Source organism: Typopeltis vanoorti, chromosome 5 (genome assembly GCF_054136105.1).
Source record: "Typopeltis vanoorti isolate ZY-2024b chromosome 5, IOZ_Tvanoo_1.0, whole genome shotgun sequence".
Taxonomy (NCBI): domain Eukaryota; kingdom Metazoa; phylum Arthropoda; class Arachnida; order Uropygi; family Thelyphonidae; genus Typopeltis; species Typopeltis vanoorti.
This window is the reverse complement of record NC_143553.1, coordinates 75,196,411-75,215,008: the sequence shown is the minus strand read 5'-3', so window position 1 is coordinate 75,215,008 and position 18,598 is coordinate 75,196,411. Positions and strand designations below refer to the sequence as shown.

The following is an 18,598-nucleotide window of genomic DNA, read 5'->3' as shown; positions in this document are numbered from 1 at the left end:
GCCCTGTTGAATAATGTTTTAATAACTCCATATTGTTGTGAGGGGGGGGGGATTGTTGGTGAATGTATCTGCCTGTATGGGTGGGTTTTCTATAAACTGAGAAAACCAAGGTTCCATCAGGTTGGCGGGTGACTAGTGTGTCTAGGAAGGGGACGTTATTGTTTTCCTCTTTTTCCAGGGTGAATTTGATTCTAGGGTGTTGGTTGTTTAAGTGTGTTAGGAAGGAGAGGAGTGATTCCGGGCCATGTGGCCAAATAGCGAAGACATCATCAACGTAGCGAAGCCATATGGTAGGTTTTTGTGGGGCTGAGTTTAAGTCTTTCTCTTCAAACGTCTCCATGAAGAAGTTGGCCAAGGGTGGGGAAAGTGGTGAACCCATGGCTGTCCCCTCTATCTGTTTGTAGAATTTTTCCTGCCAAACGAAATAGCCTGAGTTCATTGTAAACTGAAATAGGGCTGAGATATCGGGAGGAAATTTAGCTTGGATTAGCTCTAAGGTTTCTTTGAAGGGGACATTCGTGAATAGGAAGGAGACATCAAAACTGACCATTATGTCATTATGTTGGAGTGTAAGGTTTTCTATACTGGCTTTGAAGTGGGCTGAGATTTTTATGTGTGGTGGTGTATTGCCAGTATAGTGTGAGAGCGCTTTGGCTAAATGCTTGGCTAGTTTGTAAGTGGGGGAATCAATGCCATCCACTATGGGACGTAATGGCACATTTTCTTTGTGTATTTTTGGGAGCCCATATATGCGGGGGGGGGGGTCTAGAGTTATAGGGTTTTAGTCTGTTGGTAATCTCCACAGGCCAAGAAGTGACCTTCTTAAGGAGCCTATGGAGTTTTCCAATTTGTGAGTTGGTGGGATTGTAATCAATGGAGAGGTAAGTGGAACGATCTAATAATAAAGCTTAGCTTACCTGTGTAGTCTTTAAGATTGAGTACCACAGTGGCGTTCCCCTTATCCGCTTTGGTGATCACTATTTTTTTGTTTCTCTTCAATTCTTGTAGTGCCTTGTATTCACTAATGGATATGTTGGATTTTGGAGGTTTTGCTTTATTGAGAACACAGGCTACATCCAATCTAATATCGTTGGCGATGTGGTTTGGAAGTTGGCGAATCCCGCGTTCAATTTGGATCATTAATTCCTCGGCCGGTAATTTCTTAGGAGCAATGGCGAAGTTGTGACCACGTGACAGAGCGTGGAGTGCTTCTGACTTTAAGGTAGCTGACGAAAGGTTAATAACAGTGTTGGTTTGTAGTTTAGGTTTGGATGCCGAGTTCTTTATTAATTTATCAAACTTGTTGATATGTCGGCGCCGTACTCGTTCAAATTCTTTTTTAGCTGCCGTACACGAGACGTCATGTAGGACCGACCATAGCTCGTGATTCAGCGTAAGTGAAAGCTCATTTTCTAGCGTTGAAATCACAACAATATGGAGTTATTAAAACATTATTCAACAGGGCAAAAATAATCTGTTCTAATGATCAAGCCCTAACCACTGAACTAAATCACATCCGTGACACTTTCTCCGCCAACGGCTACCCCCTCCAAAAAATCCAAAAAATACTTAACCCAGACCACATAGAAAACTGACATCCCTTATCCGCTCCACCAAAGACCAACCACTTCCCCTAGACCTACCTGGTGTATACCAGGTCCCTTGCAGCTGTAAACTGTCCTACTTTGGCCAAACAGGCAGGACAGCAAATATCAGAATCTCAGAACACAAGGATTACATCCGATTTCACCAGTACAGCCACTCTGGGCTTGCAGACCACGCTCTGGATACTCGCCACAGAATAAGACGGAAGAAAGCCACAGTAATACACCGCAGCAAGTTCAAGTATGGAAGACTATTCACGGAATCAGCCTCGGCCCTTAGGAACATGCCAAACCTCAACAGATTTGGATGCATGAGACTGCCCCAAATTTGGGAAACGTTTATCAGAAGAACTTCAGCCCAAAGGCCAAGAACTACCAATATAGCCCACCAGGGGGCACCATCAGGACTTTAGGAAAACGCTAGCTTCCTAGCTTCAGTCTCATTTGCTGTTATTAGTACTTGTGTACACGTGTCTTAGTAGTAAGTTCCCAAGAAGATGGCAACGTGACGTTCGCCGAAATATCGGGAAAATATACATTAAAGTTTATTTAATCTATATTTCTAGTATACGCTGTCAATTCCTTAAATATTAGTTATCATGTTTAACCAGCGTATAAGCCTCTCAACAAGAATAAAGCTAATAATAGTGGCAAATAGCTGTTGGATTTCTGCTCAGGACATGGACTGGTTATTACTAACACCATGTTCCAACATAAAAATGTGCACAAATTCACATTGAGAGAAGAGGCTAGGAATAAGAAATGTCTCATTGACTATGTTATTGTTGATAGTGATGTTTTCTCCCTGGTGCAGGACACCAGAGTGTAGAGAGGATTTGAAATTGGAAGTGATCACTATTTAGTCTTGAGCAGGATAAAATTGAATTTCATATTGAAAAGAATAACATGTAAGAAAATTTTAAAGCGAATAAAAGTTGAGCAGCTCTCAGATGTGAACTGTAGACTAAAATACACAAAGATTATTGAAGAAAAAATGAAAGAGTTTGAGAACAGGAACCAAACCTTGGAGATTCAGTGGCAAACCATGAACACAACCATGATTGATTCAGCCAGAGAGGCATGTGATGAGGTTGTCTGCAAGGATAGAAAAATCAGGACTCCATGGTGGACACAGGAAGTTAAAGAGGCAGTGAAGGAAAAGAAGGAAGCATACCAAAAGTTCCTGTCAAATAAGTCAGCTTGTGATCTTAGAGAATATAGAGACAAATGTACGAAAGCTAAACACTGTGTAAAACTAGCTAAACAAAAGTCATGGGAGGACTTTGGCAAGAATATAGAAAATAAATATCAAGAAGGTGGTAAAATATTCTGGAGGTTGTTGAAGAAGCTTAAGAATGGAGGAAAGAGTGCTGTAAAAGGAATTAGAGATGATAAAGATGACATGAAAACGGGAGAAAAAGATATCCTTGAAGTATGGAGTAATTACTTTGAAAAACTGCTAAATGAAACAAGCAGTGATGACAGCACAGTGGTAAAAAACACTGACCAGGCATGCAGTCAGGAATACATATCCATACTTGAAGTAGAAAAAGCCATCAAAGGCTTGAAATGTGGAAAGGCAGCAGTAGTAGATGATATTCGACCAGAAATGCTGAAGTATGGTGGTGTAAGAGTCTTACAGTGGCTGCACTACATAGTTCAGAAAGCCTGGACAGAGGGACGAATTCCTGATGATTGGAGTAGAGTTCTCATAGTACCCATATATAAAAAGGGAAATAAAACTGCATGTGAGAATTACAGAGGTATTTCCCTACTGAGTGTTCCTGGCAAGATCTATGTAAGTATACTTGAGAAACGGTTGAGAAGAATTGTGGAAGAAAAGCTTGGTAAAGAACAAGCTGGATTCAGGCCAAATAGAGGCTGTCAGGATCAGATCTTCACTTTACGACAAATAGTCGAGAAAGCATGGGAATATAACAAAGATCTGTATTTAAGTTTTGTCGATCTGAAAAAGGCATATGACAAGGTGCCAAGAGCGAAGCTATTCAATACGCTGCAGTTATATGGTGTCAATGGGGCATTATATCAAGCAATACTTAGTCTTTATTTGAGTTGTAAGTCAGCAGTTAGAATTGAGGGAAGTACAGGAAGATGGTTTAATGTTAAATCTGGCGTGAGACAAGGATGTACATTATGCCCTCTGTTATTCATTATCTATATGGATCACATTATGAAGGAAAGTGGTATTAAACATGATATCAAAATTGGAGATGTTAATGTCAGCTCTTTGCTTTATGTGGATGATGTTATACTTCTAAATAAATCTGCTACAAGTCTGCAAGTTTCTCTGACTAAATTGAATAGCTGTTGTAATAGATATGGTATGAAGGTCAGCAATAAAAAGACAAAGACGATGAAAATAGGCAGAATCATTGAAAATGTCAACTGTGTTGTGAATGGAGAACCTGTGGAACAAGTAAAACATTTCAGTTATTTAGGCACGATTTTTACTGGAGATAGTAAATTAAATATAGAAATAGACAACAGAATCAGCAAAACTGGTATGGTGGGAAGTCAATTGAATAAATTCATATGGAATAAGAGAGAAATTAGTCGGAACACTAAATTAGCTGTATACAAGACAGTGTTCAAACCAGTTTTAGCTTATGGATCTGAGAGCTGGGTCAGAAGTAAAACACTTGACCAAAGACTAGAGACCACAGATATGAGAGTACTGAGAAAGATTAGAGGCGTGAACAGATGGCATCAATGGCAATATCATATTAAAAACGAGGATGTTAGGAAAATACTTAACATTGTCAGCATCCAGGAATGCGTTAGCAGAGCTAATCTCAGGTGGTATGGTCACTTAAACAGAATGGGCGAGGAAAGATTAGCAAAACAAGTCTTCTCTGCCAGGTTGGCAGCAAAACAACCCAGAGGAAGACCAAGATATAGGTGGATTGATACGGTACAAAGTGCTTTAGATGATAGAAATATAAGATCTGATAATGTTGGAGTCTTGACAAGTAACAGACTGATTTTTAATAGATAGGAAATTAATAATAATTTAATTTTTTTCATGTACTATCATATCCTGTACACCCCTGGAGGGTACATGGCAGGAATTTGATGATGAGAAACTAGTAGCATGGATGAGGGGGGGGGGCTAACAGACAGACAGATACCAAAGAGTAGTATTGGTGGAGTGGAGTCTAGGAGAATGAGGGTGACTAATGGAGTACCTTGGGGTTCTGTACCAGGGCCATTACTTTATAATCTTTCCCTATATCAGTGATATAGGGAAATATTTAAGGAGGGTTATTCAGTTGTTTGCTGATAATGCAAAACCAGGGATGGGGCAGTAGTTGATAATGCTGATGTAAATCTGCAGGATGATTTAAATAAATTGGCATTGTGGGCAAAGGATAATGATTATCAATTTAAGGTTGCATACTGTGTATCATATTCATGTTACTGAATTGCAGGAAATGATGAGACTAGAGACTTAAAGGTTATGGTGGACAAAAATTTGAAGTTCAGAGGTCATATTGCAAAAGTTGGTAAACTGGCTCAAAGGATTGCTTAGATGTCAAAAACATGCTAGCAAATAAAGATAGGGAAGTTATTATCCCCTTTTATAATACTATGATTCAGCTGCATCTTGTCTACTCTGCACAGATTTGGTCACCTGAGTTTCTTGGGATTTCAGAGACGTGTGACCAAGTTGGTGACAGGTCTGTGGAATGCTCCATATTTAGGATAGGTTGAAGGTATGTTGGTTAAAAAGTTTAGTTGATAAGCAGAAAAGAGGAGACATGATAGAAACTTATAAGATATTAAAGCGGTTTTATAAAATTGAAGCAAAGGAAAGTATTTGCTTCAAACTATTAAGGGATATCTGTGGAAGTTGTGTAAGAGTGTGGTTAGTAAGGGTGTGCGAACTAGATTTTTTGCATGGAGAGTTGTGAATGAGTGGAATGGATTGCCAATTAGTTGAGTGCCCTTACAATGAAAGAGTTTAAGGAGAGATATGATAGGTTTTGTGTGTATAAAAGTTAGTGTGGATCTCTCATTAGTCCCGGGACTCCATGGAGATGCCATATAATAATGTTTTCAATAGTTTCATGATTGGTCTGCAAATTCGCCTGCTGCAAATATTATTATTATTACGTGACACCTCCAATGAGCCCAAAGATGCATCGAGGGGGAGGGGTCACCTATTCTACAACTCTCCATCTCCGCCACTCAATCCACCAACTACAGCAAACTGCATCATCTACATCTACTGCCCATCACCACCACCACTTTCACAGACAATCACAAACATCCATGTCCACAGTGGGATTCGAACCCGCATCCTTTTGGCTGGAGAGTGGATATGCTAACCACTTAGCCAACTGCTGGCAAAAAATTCATTCAGGTCCCACTGAGATTTGAACTCAGATCATTGGATTCAGAGTACAGAGTGCTAACCATTACACCATGGGACTGATGTATTAGTACTTCTCACATGCACACAAACCAGAACAATTCCAATTAGATATATGACTACCAATTGTAGCATTTTCATTAGGTCGAACAACAGAATATCAGTCTCATGCTGAATTGTGATGTTTTCCAATTTCATCTCACAATAAACTGCTTTTTAGGAAACTGTTTTATATGGGCAATTTGATTTCATTAAATTTTCATTGTAGTTTTGGTTAAAGGTTTTTTATTATATCAAAAAAAAAAATGAAGACATCGAGAAAGAATGGAATAATATAAAAGAAATTATTACATCATCAGCATATGAAAGTCTAGGAATACACAAAAAATATCATACAAATAAAAAATTATATATATAGGACAATGAAATAAAAACAATAATTGAAAATAAAAAGCTGGCCTTTAAAAGATTGTTAAGTAGCAAAAAATAAAAAGATGAAATTGAATATAAAAAATAGACGAGCAATAGCCAAATGAGAAACCAGAAAGAGACGCAGAGAAAGCTGGGAAAAATTTGTGTTAATATCTAGAAAATGACATAAAAAATAAGACCCAATGAGTATAAAATACTAAAACAAATGAATGCAGATATAAAATAAACTGCAAATATAAATTGTGAAATAGATTAAATAGAATTCTTGGATTACTTTACAGATCTTTGGACAGATAATACTAACATCAATAAAAATTACAAATGATATATTATTATTATTATTATTACATGACACCTCCAGGGAATCTAAAGACTCATCAAGGGAGGGCACCTACTCTACAACTCTCTGCTGCTCAATCCACTAACTACTATTACACCAATGCCATCTACCGCCAACCAACGCCACTAGTATTTTCACAGACAAGCACAAACATCCATGCCCATGGCAGGATTTGAACCCGCATCCTTCTGGCTGGAGAGTGGATATGCTAACCACTCGGCCAACCAGCCTGGAAAAAAATTCACTCGGGTCCCACTGAGATTTGAACTCAGATCGCTGGATTCAGAGTACAGAATGCTAATCATTACACCATGGGACTGATATACGTATTAGTACTGGTACTATTATTAGTACTTCTCACATGCACACAAACCAGAACAATTCCAATTAGATATATGACTACTGCTAATTGTAGCATTTTCATCGAACAACAGAATATCAGTCTCATACTGTATTATATGCAATATAATAACAATGAAAGAAGTAAAGGACAACCTGAATAAAATAAAAAATGGTAAATCAGCAGGAGAAGATGGGATAAACTCCGAACTGTATAAATTTGCTGGAAAAAAATTTCATCAGCGATTATTAAAATTTTTATATAAAGTAAATACAAATGGACAAATACTTAATAGAATGGAATACAAGTATAGTAATACCTATATTTAAAAAGGGGATAAAACAAAACCTGCTAATTACAGAGGTATTAGTTTACTGAATACTTGCTACAAAATGTATAGTAGAATACTTAATTAAAATTTTAAAATGTACAGTGAAAAAATATTATTAGAATGTCAAAATGGATATAGAAAATGATGCTCTACAATGGATGCAACTTTTTTAAAACTACTTATGGGGAGATAAAAAAAAGAGAGAATTTAATTTAGAAACTTATCCTTTGTTTATAGATTACGAAAAAGCGTTTGACAATCTAAATAGACGATGATAAAAATAGTTATTTTTTGACCACAAGAACGATAGGAGAATGAATGACTACTATTTGGGGTTTTTTTTGGTCAAATTTATTTTAAAACTAAGTTATACCAACTAGTTTCGCCAACTGTGGCTGTTGGCTTCATCAGGGTAAAAGATGTATAAAAAAAAAAATAAGAACACTTTAACGCTAAAAACTGTTTACACTAAATCCATAAAATGAACCGAATACAATTGCATATTTATAAAAGCAGAAGAACACGTACATCAGACGCATAGTGCATGTATGATCTACTAGTTATGTAGGAACGTTTTGTAGTTGGCAGTAAAATTTAATTCTAGCATGTTGAAAGATCTAATGAGGGTCTTCCAGATCGCGGGCAAAATCAATCCTTGATTTCTATTAAGGTTTTGTTCTGAATGGAGAACTGTTGTGGCTTCTTTTATATTCTTGTTGAGAGGCTTATACGCTGGTTAAACATGATAACTAATATTTAAGGAATTGACAGCGTATACTAGAAATATAAATTAAATAAACTTTAATATATACTTTCCGATATTTCGGCAAACGTCACTTTGCCATCTTCTTGGGAACTTAATACAAAGACGCGTGCACACAAGTACTACATAACAGCAAATGAGAACTGAAGCTAGGAAGCTAAACCACCAATATAGCCCCCTGGCGGGCTATATTGGTGGTTCTTGGCCTTTGGGCTGAAGTTCTTCTGATAAATGTTTCCCAAATTTGGGGCAGTCTCATGCATCCAAATTTGTTGAGGTTTGGCATGTTCCTAAGGGCCGAGGCTGATTCCGTGAATAGTCTTCCATACTTGAACTTGCTGCGGTGTATTACTGTGGCTTTCTTCCATCTTATTCTGTGGCAAGTATCCAGAGCGTGGTCTGCAAGCCCAGAGTGGCTGTACTGGTGAAATCGGATGTAATCCTTGTGTTCTGAGATTCTGATATTTGCTGTCCTGCCTGTTTGGCCAAAGTAAGACAATTTACAGCTGCAAGGGACCTGGTATACACCAGGTAGGTCTAGCGGAAGTGGTTGGTCTTTAGGGGAGTGGTAAGGGATGCCAGTTTTCTATGTGGTCTGTAACAAGTGGTTAAGTCATGTTTTTTTAAGATTTTATTGATTTTTTCCGAGGTGCCTCGGATGTAGGGAATGGTGATGGATTTAGAGTAATCTTTATTGTGAAGGGGAGGGGGTGGTGGGTTGTGGATAACTGGGTTCAGTATTTTCTAGATTTTTTTGAGGAGGTAGCCATTGGCTGAGAAAGTGTCACGGATGTGATTTAGTTCAGTGGTTAGGGCTTGATCATTTGAACAGATTATTTTTGCCCTGTTGAATAGTGTCTTAATAACTCCATATTGTTGTGAGGGGGGGGGGTAATGGGATTGTTGGTGAATGTATCTGCCTGTATGGGTGGGTTTTCTATAAACTGAGAAAACCAAGGTTCCATTAATTCGGGAGCGGAAGTCCTCTAAGTAGGACTATATGCCGGAGTTTACAACATACCCTGCTCGTGCGGCTTGAACTATATTGGCCAGACTTCAAGAAGTTTTGAAATCAGGAAGAAGGAACGCATAAGAGATGTCAATAATAATAGAGAAGACAAATTGGAGTTAGCCTTTCATTTTGCTAGGACTAACCATATGATAGAATGGGGATAAAAGCTCAATGTCCTACTTAGAGGAGGACTTCCACTCCCAAATTATAAAAGAAGAAACAACAGTTCTCCGTTCAGAACAAAACCTTAATAGAAACCAAGGATTGATTTTGCCTGAGATCTGGAAGACCCTCATTAGATCTTTCAACATGCCAGAATTAAATTTTGCTGCCAACTGCAGAACGTTCCTACATAACTAGTAGATCATACACGCACTATGCGTGTGATGTATGCGTTTTTCTGCTTTCATAAATATGCAATTGTGTTCAGTTCATTTTATGGTTTTAGTTTAAACAGTTTTTAGCATTTAAGTGTTCTTATTTTTTTATACATCTTTTACCCTGATGAAGCCAACAGCCACGGTTGGCGAAACTAGTTGGTATAACTTAGTTTTAAAATAAATTTGACCAAAAAAAACCCAAATAGTAGTCATTCATTCTCCTATAATCTAAATAGATATATATTGTTTGATATATTACAAAGAACAAATATACCTAATATTTTACTACATTCAATATTGAATATATAACAAAGATAATGAATCTGAAAAACAATCTATAAACCAAGGAGTAATAAGAGAGGGATGCCCTCTGTCTCCAACACTTTTTATAGAAATTTCCTGGAATAAAAAAATTAAATACACTGTTATTTGCTGATGATCAGGTAATGATATCAGATAAGGAAGACAATTTACAAAGAGCAATATATAATTTAAACATTATAGTAGAACAGTTTGGAATGAAAATATCCATAGATAAAACTGAAACAATGGCATAGTTATTAATGATAAAAATAATAGAAAATATAATTACTTTCAATTATTTTGGATGTGAAATATCGTATGAAGGAGAAAAAAAACATAAAATTAAAAACTTCAAAATTTTTACAGATTATAGGCCTGATAAATAGAGCACTCAATCCAAATATAGTACAAAAAGAAACATGCTTAAAAATATACCATACTTTAGTAGTGCCCACATTGTTATATGGCAGTGAAATTTGGGCAATAAACAAAGAATAAAAACAAGTGAAATGAGATTCATGAGAAGAACTGCAAAATACACATTATTAGACCAAAAAAGAACAAAAATATTTTAAAGGAACTAAAAACAAAATCAATAGAAGAAAAACCAAACAATTATAAACAAAATTGGATAGAACACGTAAACTGAATAGGTAATACCTGATATCCTAAACAAATAATAAAATAATAGCCATTTGGAAAGAGAAGGTTGGGTAGACCTCAAAAAAGGATATTAGATGGATAATGAGACCAGAACAAGCCAATATGGTCTATATCCATATTGGTCTGTTTATCATAATTAGCATTATGATAAAAAGAATACTTTATTTTTCATAGATGTACCTATTTTAATGTTTAAAATTATTTTTGTTTAGGGGATGGAAAATCATCCATTATTTTCCCCAAATGACAGATCATTGTTTGGAGTATCAAACACGAGAGTAAGTTGTAGATTGCTTACTTTATGTAATTAATGCTCATGAAGAAAAAGTGATCGATGGAGATACCATATAATAATAATGTTTTCAACAGTTTCATGATCGGTCTGCTAATTCACCTGCTGCAAATATTGTAGAAGTAGTCTTCCCACATGCACACAAACCAGAACAATTCAATTAGATATATGACTACTGTCAATTGTAGCATTTTCATTAGGTCAAACAACAGAATATCAATCTCGTATTTGAATTGTGATAATTTCCAATTTCATCTCGCAATAAGCTGCTTTTTAGGAAACTGTTTTATATGGGCAATTTGATTTCATTAAATTTTCATTGCAGTTTTGGTTCAAGATTTTTTATTATATCAAAAATAAAAAGAATACTTCATTTTTTATAGATGTACCTATTTTAATATTTAAAATTATTTTTATTTAGGGGATGGAAAATGAGCCATTATTTCCCACAACTGACAGACCATTGTTCGGAGTATCAAACAGGAGAGTAAGTTGTAGATTACTTACTTTATTTATGATTAATGCTCTTGAAGAAATTATTTTTATTTAGGGGATGGAAAATGAGCCATTATTTCCTACAACTGACAGACCATTGTTCGGAGTATCAAACAGGAGAGTAAGTTGTAGATTACTTACTTTATTTATGATTAATGCTCTTGAAGAAAAAGTGATGTTTGATTAATATATAAATTTTTTTTATAAGCTTTGATGCTTTTCATACAGAGTGTGAAAATAGGTCTGGGTGCTTCTAAATTATCATTCTCATTTATGTCCTATTTGAATGAAAATTTTGTGTATTTTCACAAATAAGACTTGCTCTATTGAAAGCTACTTGTATGCTATTAAAAGCTACAAAAATCATTTTTTTATTTTTCAATATGGAGAGAGTAGTGCTCTAGAAAATAATAATTAAATTAAAGGAGCATTCTTTTGTCAAAAATAATTATTTGAATTATTTTTGTGGGTTTTGGTGTCAAGAATACAACTGTATGATAAGGTACATTAATTTTGAAATCAAGATTGCATCAATAAAAATCTCATGCTAAAAATAGCAAGCATAAAAGCATCTGTTATATTCAGAAAGTTCATCTTCTGCCCATAAGTTATTCTTGAACTTTAATATTTGGAATCCTTAAAAAAATTTGTTGATCAACCTCAATTTTTGTTTTGTTCAGATCCATTTGCAAGGTTCCAAGAGGGCAAAACAAATCAAAATTATATATTTCAATTATTCCACTCTGGCTGAATGGAATTTAATAAAATTTGGGATGTAGATTATTAACAAGAATATATTTTAATAATTTTAATTTTATTACTATTATTTTTTCCCTTTATACCATTTATACATACAAGAGGTAGCAGAACCTATATGAAATTTTTGCCATATGTGGGGTTAAGACAGAAGGAATTTGTTGATCTTCTGTTTGAAGAGCTGGAGGTTGTGGTCTGGGGAATGCTTCATGGGGGAAGGCTGTTCCAACTAAAAGAGGTAGATGAAATGAAAGATGAATGGGAGGAGCAAGTTTGGTAGGTTTGCTTATGAATTGTAAATGGATGTTGAGAAACTTGCTTATATTATTATAGGTTTAACAGAAATAAGGTAAAGATGGTTGCCAATTCTGCTGACCAGTTGCTATGAAGGTATTGGTAGAAAAGACTATGTGGAAACTGTCTGTGAGACAGCAGCTGGTTGGGGGGGGGGGTAGAGAGAGAGCGTTCATCAATTGCCAGCCTGGTTGGCTGAGTGGTTAGTGTATCTTCTTTCCAACCGATAGGTTGCAGGTATGGATGTTTGTGATTGGCATTAGGTGGGAGATGAATTTCATTGCTAGGTGTGAGACTACTACCCTTCTTATTGGAGGCCTGAAGTGTCTTGAAAAAGTTCCATGTTTGGTCTCTAGAGCAGTCTGTCTAGACCAGGGGTCGGCAAACTTTTGAGACGAAAGCGCCAAACCTGTCCCTCACAACAATTTAAAAATTATTCGACAGCCATAAATATATTTTTACAAATAAGGAAACTTTAAAGTAATATTATAGTAAATTTATAGTAATATATAACAAGTTATAATATTAATTATATCTTTATTAAATGAAGAAAAAAAATCACACAAAAAAATTGATCTCATTGGTTTTAATCAGTGTGAGCAATGAGCTTACATTTCCTTAGAAAGTTTCTGTATGTTTGGTTTTTAACTAATCGATTTTAGTTTAAGGCATGATTCCAAGTTGGCATCAGTAATTTGGCTCCTCAGTTTACATTTAATGAAATTCATGTTAGAAAATGATTGCTCACATAAATATAGACCCGAAGATACTGAGAACACCAAATGTAAATTTTTTCAACTCATGATATGAGTTCGGAAGACTATTCCAAGTATTGAAAATCATTGAGTCTGCCTTCTGTAGTTCTTTTATAGCATTCTGCTTGCGCTTTGAAATCAGACTGCATTTTTCTTTTTTCCAGTTCTTCTATTTCAGTACCAAGACATACAAATTTGGTGCTCCATAAGTCTTTGCTTGTCAAGTTCGGTAATTGTATTTCAAAATTAGCCATGTCAATATCAAACGGAGAAAAATTTAATTCCTTCACATTGGCATTAAGAGGATTTGTAATAAAAACTAGAGTCACTTTATTATTTCTGAATTCCTGAAACCTTTTGAAGAAAAGATTCTCTCATGTTTAAAACTGCTGTCTTGAAATAATCTTTGTTAATCAGGGCATTGTTTACTTGGCGATATTGAGACAAGTTTGGGAAATGAACTAAAGTTTCCCTTTCTAAATCTTCAGCGAACAGAATCAATTTCTTTTCAAACGAAATAACTTCCTCTAGCATTGAAAAAGCAGTATTTCCCTTGCCTTGTAATTTACGATTGAGCTGATTCAGTTGTGATGTAACGTCCACCATAAAGTACAATTTTGCAACCACTGATTTTCTGTTAATTTTGGACATTGAACATCCTTGTTGTCGAGGAATAGTTTGATTTCATTTATGCAAGATGCAAAATGCTTTAACATGTCGCCTCTGGAAAGCCATCGAACCTTGTTTTACTGGAGAAGATCTGAATATTCGCACTCCATTTCACTTAGCAACTCTTTAAGTTGTTGATGGTAAAGTCCCCTTGCTATAATGGTGTTGGTAATCTTAATTACCAATTCCATAATTTTATCAATTTCTTCTGTAAATGTTTGTGCACAAAGTGCTTCCTGGTGGAGTATACAATGGAAAGTAATCACTTCATGATTAATTTTTTCTTTTAAAATTGAAACAAAACCCTTTTACGCTCCCGTCATACTTTTCGCACCATCGGTTGCAATTGACACAATTTTATTGAGTGGAATATGATTTTTTTTTCCATGCATTAAAGGATGGTATTTGCTATGTCCTCTCTACACGTTTGGCCCTTGAGTGGTAATAATCCCAGACGTTCTCCTCTTGGACTCTCAGATGATACATACCGCACAAAAAAGGGAAACTTGGGCTGTGTCCTTGATTTCGCAAGACTCATCTACTGCATTTGATAAAGCTGAAGCTAATTTAACGTCTTCGACTTGTTAGCTGGTCACATTTGAGGACATTGTAACTGTCCTATCTGCTACTGTTTTGGCAGATAACGGTATGTTTTTAATTTTATTTAAAATCTCTGCTTTGTTTTTGAAATCCCGAAAAAGCGTTCTTCAGATGCATTAACAAAACAGAGCAGAGACATCTTTGTGGCACTAAAATGTCCCTGACATCTTAGTGCCACGAAGTTTTGTGAGACCTATGAAACAAATAAAATCGCCATTATGTGAATAAAATCCTTTAAAAATTTTATAAATGAAACTATGATAGTTTTATTTTCATTTTCAATTTTACTTCAGAGCCACGTGTTCGTACCCAAAGAGCCGCATGTGGCTTGCGAGCTGCAGTTTGCCAAACAAAACATTTATGTTGTTTTATAAATGATATAACATATATAAAACAATAGCAAAGATATACAAGAAGAATACATAAGTGAATACAGTGAATGAAATTATATTAGATACAGTTAGTAAACTAGTTGAATTTAATGTCATTATTAAAAGGTGTGTGTGTGTGTGCATGCATCTATAATAGCCACCATTTTTAACCACTTGTGCATATGTGACCAATCGCAGCTCCACTCACTGTGGTGGAACTGGAACTTAACAGGCACTTAAGCACCCATGGTGCTTAAATGCTAGGTGTCAGTTAAAATTTAAATTGTTTCTACAATTACTTGGTTTAGTGCTGTGTGCATGTCACAGTTTTATTGTGCTCTGATGATGCCGGGTAGAAAACCAGCGAAATATTAGTGAGTTTAATAAATGTATTTTTTTCCTCTTGGTGTTAGCTATACCGTTAAGCTTTATTATGAAAAACTGATGTTGATTGGAGTTTTATAAAAAGGGAGAGTGAAGTAAGATCTTTCTTCTGAGAAATAAGATGGAATTTTGTTTGGATATAATTGAAATTCCCTAGATTATCTCTACTACATTTTAGACTAATGAGGCAATCATTTGTACACTACGAGGTTTCTCGAATAAAGAAGAGCTGAGTGTATTGCCATTGGTAAAACTATTGATAAGATTTGAGATTAGTGAGAATGTCATTGATATATATAGGAGTAAGAGTGTGGGCAAAAACACAGTGCCCTGGAGTACTCTAACATTGAGAGAAATCTGATGAGAATGAGCCATCTGCCATGCCATGCAATGAATTTTTCATTCTCTAAATATAACCCATTTAGAGCAATGTTAGATTAAGAAAGAAAGAAAAAGCATGTCCCAGCGAAAGGATGAATGCATAGTATGTAATCAGCACAGTTAAGGTGCCAAATGTTTAGAGGCTGAGAATCGAATTGCACTTTAAAGGATCTTGATTTATTTTTATTTTTCCACACCAATAATATGTTGATGTGCAAATATCAGATGCGATAAGTGGTAAGATTGTGTGGTATATAGTTCTGGATTGTTCTTGACAACCCAGCAGATATTTCCATATTTATTCCAAGTTGATTGATGAAATGACATAGGGTAGTCATTTCATCAATCAACTGAGTCAACAAAGGGGAATACCATATACTTAGCAAAGGTTTAAGGGAGGGATATTGCTACCCACATAAGCATAACTGCCATGAATAGAAATTAAAGCATCTACTTTGCTCATTTCAAAAAAAAAGAAAGCTTTGTTCTTATTAATTGAATGAATTTTTAATAACTATATATTCACTTTTTCAAATAATTTAATTTTTGCAAATCTTGAATTAATTCAGAAAAGTTTGTTTTCTAGGACAGATTAATCAATCTGGTTGTAGGATGCATTGCATCTCTTCTTGTAATAGTAAGTATTTGTATAACCTGTTAAACATTTTTGACAGAGTTTTTGAAAATAAATTCTTAGTATAATTTTTATATATAATTGCATAGCTAAATGTTTATGCAGTTGTGTATTTGTTTTCTTATATTTATTGTCACTGATAGAATAAACAACTGAATTTTATTGTTCATATAAGGAGAATTTTTGTAATACTTGACTTTTACAGATTTCAGTTTTTTTGTTCTTTTATTATGCTGTCATGAGACAATCGCACTCAGCATATAGTGGGTTATACTGGGAAACCTATGAGTTCATGCTTAAAATTTCATATGTAATAAGGGAAAATATAATAAAATTTGTCTATCAAATGCTTTTTTTTGTAAACGTAAACTTTCTGATTTTTTAAGATAACAAATTTAAAAATCACACCCATTTACCAAGAAATTATGAAAATCTCAGAACCTACCATGCAAAACCTTCTAGAATATATGGTGCACCAAATTTATATAAGAATAATTGTCCACTCAGACTTATTTTGGATTCTATAGCAGTTCTACTTATAAAATCTTCAGATTTTATAAGTGTAATTGCTTCTTCTCAGATTTTTTTTTATTTCAAAAAAAAAAAAAATCCACAGAATTTCTTGCAAAAAAAATGATAGACTCAGAACTAGCATCTTATATATGATGGTGAGTTTTGACACTCTCTCCTTCATGAATATTCTTCGTACTAAGACAATGGAATTTTTAGCCCAAGAATTTCCATCAAACATTGTGGACTTATTCAATTTCATAATTACATCAGGCCACTTCACATGGAACCATCAAGACAAGTTGAAGGAACTGGAATGAGCATACCAGTATCACCTAACTTAGCTCATTTTTATCTAGAATGCCCCTGGAAGGAAGAAACTTCTCTCTATTGTTTATATCAAACAGGAACCTCATTGATTGCTTTTGACTTCTTTCTGTCAAAAATCAACTTTTACAAGTCACTATATTCATAATGCATTGTGCATATGCTCACCAGTGTCTGGAGCACACAAATTTCTTCCTCCTGAAAGATCACTCCAATAAGAACTGAAAACTATGAAGCAAATAGCTTTACTAAATGACTTCAGTCCAAGAATAACACAGAAAAATAGCTCCCATAACAGCATCCAAGGAAACTCCACAGTACTCTTATACCTTATATTAAAAGCCTGCTTTTTATGATGACCCAACACATAAAAGGTCATAGGACCTATAACACTTCAGTGCGTGGATAAGTGATTAAGGAGAAAAAATTAACCTATTGATACATTTCTTAGAGTCAGAGGTTGTGCTTGGTGGGAAAAACAGTATGGGGGCATTACACCCTCTGTCCAAAAAGAAACTGAACTTTTCGAAAATAGAAGAAACTAGTAGCGCCACCTGTTGTATCTTTTTGTTGTCGGAAGCGGCAACCTTCATTAGTATTGTGTCAACTGTTTATGACATTTATTTCATTAAAAGCTGGGTTATAATGCCAAGAGTGACATTTATATAGCAACACGTTTCGTCACAGTAACGATCCTTTCAAAGAAATTTGAGTCCTTACGAGCGGTTTTAATGAGGTCCTTGCGGTGTTCAGTTCAATACATTTTTTGGTCGTCGGTCCTTGTTGGAAACATATCGCGAATTCAATTTACGAAGGCCCAAACTCTCATTCAAAATGTTCTGCACAGTTGATTTTGAAATCCTCAGTTCATCTTCAATCAATCTCATCGACAATTTCGGGTTTTCTTTGATGAAATCATGCACTTTGTGGATGTTAATTTCGCTCAGTCCAGTTTTTGGGCAGCCTGGCTTTTCGTCATCCTCAAGCGTCTCACGACCACTTTGAAATTGCTTAAACCACTTGTAAACTTGAGTATAGGATAAGCATTCATCACTGTATGCTTTTTGAAGCATTTGATATGTTTCGTACATTGATACATTTTGATACATTTGATACCATTCTTGGTTCCATAGAATAGAATACTACCACATAGAATGTTGAAAGTTTATTTTTCACTTGGTTAGAGTATAATAAATTTAGTTTAATCCTTTATCCAAGTGTGAGCAAACAAAGTTTGCACCTGAAAGTATCTTCAGGACTGGGTTAAGGTGGTACACACCAGGGCAACTCGTTGCAAAGGTGGAGCAAGCTACCAACACTCCTATCTCCTATATCTCCTATAATGCAAAACACATCTCCTTGCGGATATGTCTAATGTTATGCATTAAGGGAAGGGCCACTACCCAGACTAGTTTCGACCTTTATTGAGGTCTCTTCAGTGGGAGCCAGGCCCAAGTGGAGATATCAGGCAGAAGCATTAGTAGGTCATCTCTACCTATAGGAATTGCCAATTGGTGTGCCACCCTTTTTTAATAATTTACTCTGGATTTAGAGAAAGATGTTGAAAGT

The 18,598-nt window shown here is 35.3% G+C and overlaps 1 protein-coding gene across 3 annotated transcripts in view; it reads left to right on the top strand.

Annotated features, from left to right (window-relative positions):
* Positions 1 to 18,598, top strand: part of LOC150106545 (transmembrane protein 243-like) — a 95,884-nt gene that overhangs the window by 42,715 nt on the left and 34,571 nt on the right. For 2 of the 3 annotated variants that reach the window (XM_090392521.1, XM_090392522.1), the window contains exons 2-3: positions 11,275 to 11,340; positions 16,145 to 16,195. In XM_090392521.1, coding sequence (XP_090248647.1) covers positions 11,278 to 11,340; positions 16,145 to 16,195 — 114 coding nt within the window. In that variant the 5' untranslated portion in view covers positions 11,275 to 11,277. Of the gene's footprint in view, positions 1 to 11,274; positions 11,341 to 11,403; positions 11,470 to 16,144; positions 16,196 to 18,598 lie in introns of all 3 variants that reach the window. The other variant, XM_090392520.1, reaches the window with a different exon arrangement.